Genomic DNA, 1,661 nt, shown 5'->3' with positions numbered 1-1,661 from the left:
AAGACAGAGTGTTAGGGGCTATAATTAATGTATCAGGTTAAACATGGTACTAGTTAATTCAAGTTTAGAAAATTAAGCTCCAGAATGATTCAATTAGGACAGTGTTATTATCTTATCACAACATGCTTATCTAATCCTAGAACTTCGAAATTAAAGATATCCATTCCTCAGAGGAAAAGGAAGCTAAGCAAGAACACAAGCCCATTAGAAATTTCTATCACAATCTCCTCAGACCCCATATCCAATAGAAAAACTCAGGTTGTGAATTAAGTGCCTATAATTCTGAGCTTTTTAAGGCATTATCAGCTTTAAAGTGTTTGTCTCGTTAACACATTTTCACCATGGCCCACATGACACAACCTCTCGGATCTTCTTTCCTAACCCCTAAAAGGTAGTTGATGTTCTAGTTCTGTGTTTTACTTACTCTTATTCCAATGCTTTATAAACCTTACTTGTCTCAGAGCCTCTGCTAACAAATGTCATATATAAATACCACTTATTATTATTTTATTGTTATTTTATAATTAATATTTTAATATTATTTTATTATTAATTCTGGGATCAAACTCTAGGCTTCGTACATGCTAAGCAAGTGTTATGTCACTGAGCCTCATCCCAACAAGATATTTTCCCCCATTAGAATTTTAACACCAAGTAGATACCTTAGAATGTGGAGCAAACATTTTGAGCTATATTGAACTGCTTCAAGTTTTTCTATAATTTCTTCAGATAGAAAGAACTAGTGTGCAGGCGAGATGGATCAGAAGGTTAAAGTGCCTGTCTCCAAGCCCGATGGCCTGAGTTCTAATCTGTGGAGTCACAAAGTGAAAGCAGAGAACCACCTTCCAGGTGTTGTCTGGCCACCGGGAGTTAACAGTGGCACACATACATATACAAAGGCTCACAGAAACACACATACACACAAATAAACAAAGAACAACTAGCCTCTTTCCTGTAACTGACGGGCTGCACCAATTTGAGGTGCTTGTGATTTGGTGATAAGTTCCCAGAAAGGCAATGTGACTTGGTCCAGGCCTCAGAAGCACCAGTATATGTTCACTTTCAAAAATAACAAGTTCGATAAGAGTGTTCAGACCAAGAAAATTAATGCAAAACTTCATGATGGAGTATGTCAGCGCTGCAAAGAAGTTCTTGAGTGGTATGTAAAATACAGCAAGTACAAACCACTGTCAAAACCTAAGAAGTGTATTAAATATTTGCAAAAGACAGTGAAGGACTCTTACCACATTGTGTGTAGACCATGTGCCTGTGAACTTGAAGTTTGTGCAAAATGTGGGAAGAAAGAAGACATCATTATTCCATTTAATAAAGAACCCAAAACTTCAGTAAATACTGAAAATCAAGGTTCCAACCACAGAAGCTGCAAAGGGAAGGAAGACAGTGAGGAGGATCTAGATACTGGCACTGACTTGGATGACAAAGATGGAGACTCTTAGGTGGCCTGACAGCACAGACTCAGCTGCAGAGGGCTCAGTGAACATACTGACGTCCTAGTGAGGCGGTCAGAAAGGGCTCTTCAAAATAGGGAGAGCCGACACATGAGCAATGTAAGTTTTTTATAACTTTTGAACAACAGAAACTTTCAGGTTTTCACAATAAAACTTAAGCTGCTGAGAGAGAGAGAGAGAGAGAGAGAGAGA

At 38.3% G+C, this 1,661-nt stretch overlaps 1 protein-coding gene across 1 annotated transcript; it reads left to right on the top strand.

Moving 5' to 3' along the window:
• Window positions 1–755: 755 nt before the first annotated feature.
• LOC100753643 (uncharacterized protein C9orf85 homolog) lies at window positions 756–1,457 on the top strand. The gene is made up of 2 exons (XM_035438773.1): window positions 756–849; window positions 982–1,457. The coding sequence occupies exons 1-2, from the start codon at window positions 756–758 to the stop codon at window positions 1,455–1,457; spliced, it is 570 nt and encodes a 189-aa protein (XP_035294664.1).
• Window positions 1,458–1,661: the final 204 nt, after the last annotated feature.

The sequence above is a fragment of the Cricetulus griseus genome, chromosome 2, assembly GCF_003668045.3.
Source record: "Cricetulus griseus strain 17A/GY chromosome 2, alternate assembly CriGri-PICRH-1.0, whole genome shotgun sequence".
In the NCBI taxonomy this organism is placed as follows: domain Eukaryota; kingdom Metazoa; phylum Chordata; class Mammalia; order Rodentia; family Cricetidae; genus Cricetulus; species Cricetulus griseus.
Note: the sequence above shows the minus strand (reverse complement) of the source record. Positions and strands in the feature narration are given on the sequence as shown.

Coding starts and splice junctions, on each gene's coding strand:
- LOC100753643 (XM_035438773.1), top strand. CDS start 756: ATGGATCAGAAGGTTAAAGTGCCTGTCTCCAAGCCCGATGGCCTGAGT. Junction 850..981: donor AGCAGAGAACCACCTTCCAG/GTGTTGTCTGGC, acceptor CACCAATTTGAG/GTGCTTGTGATTTGGTGATA.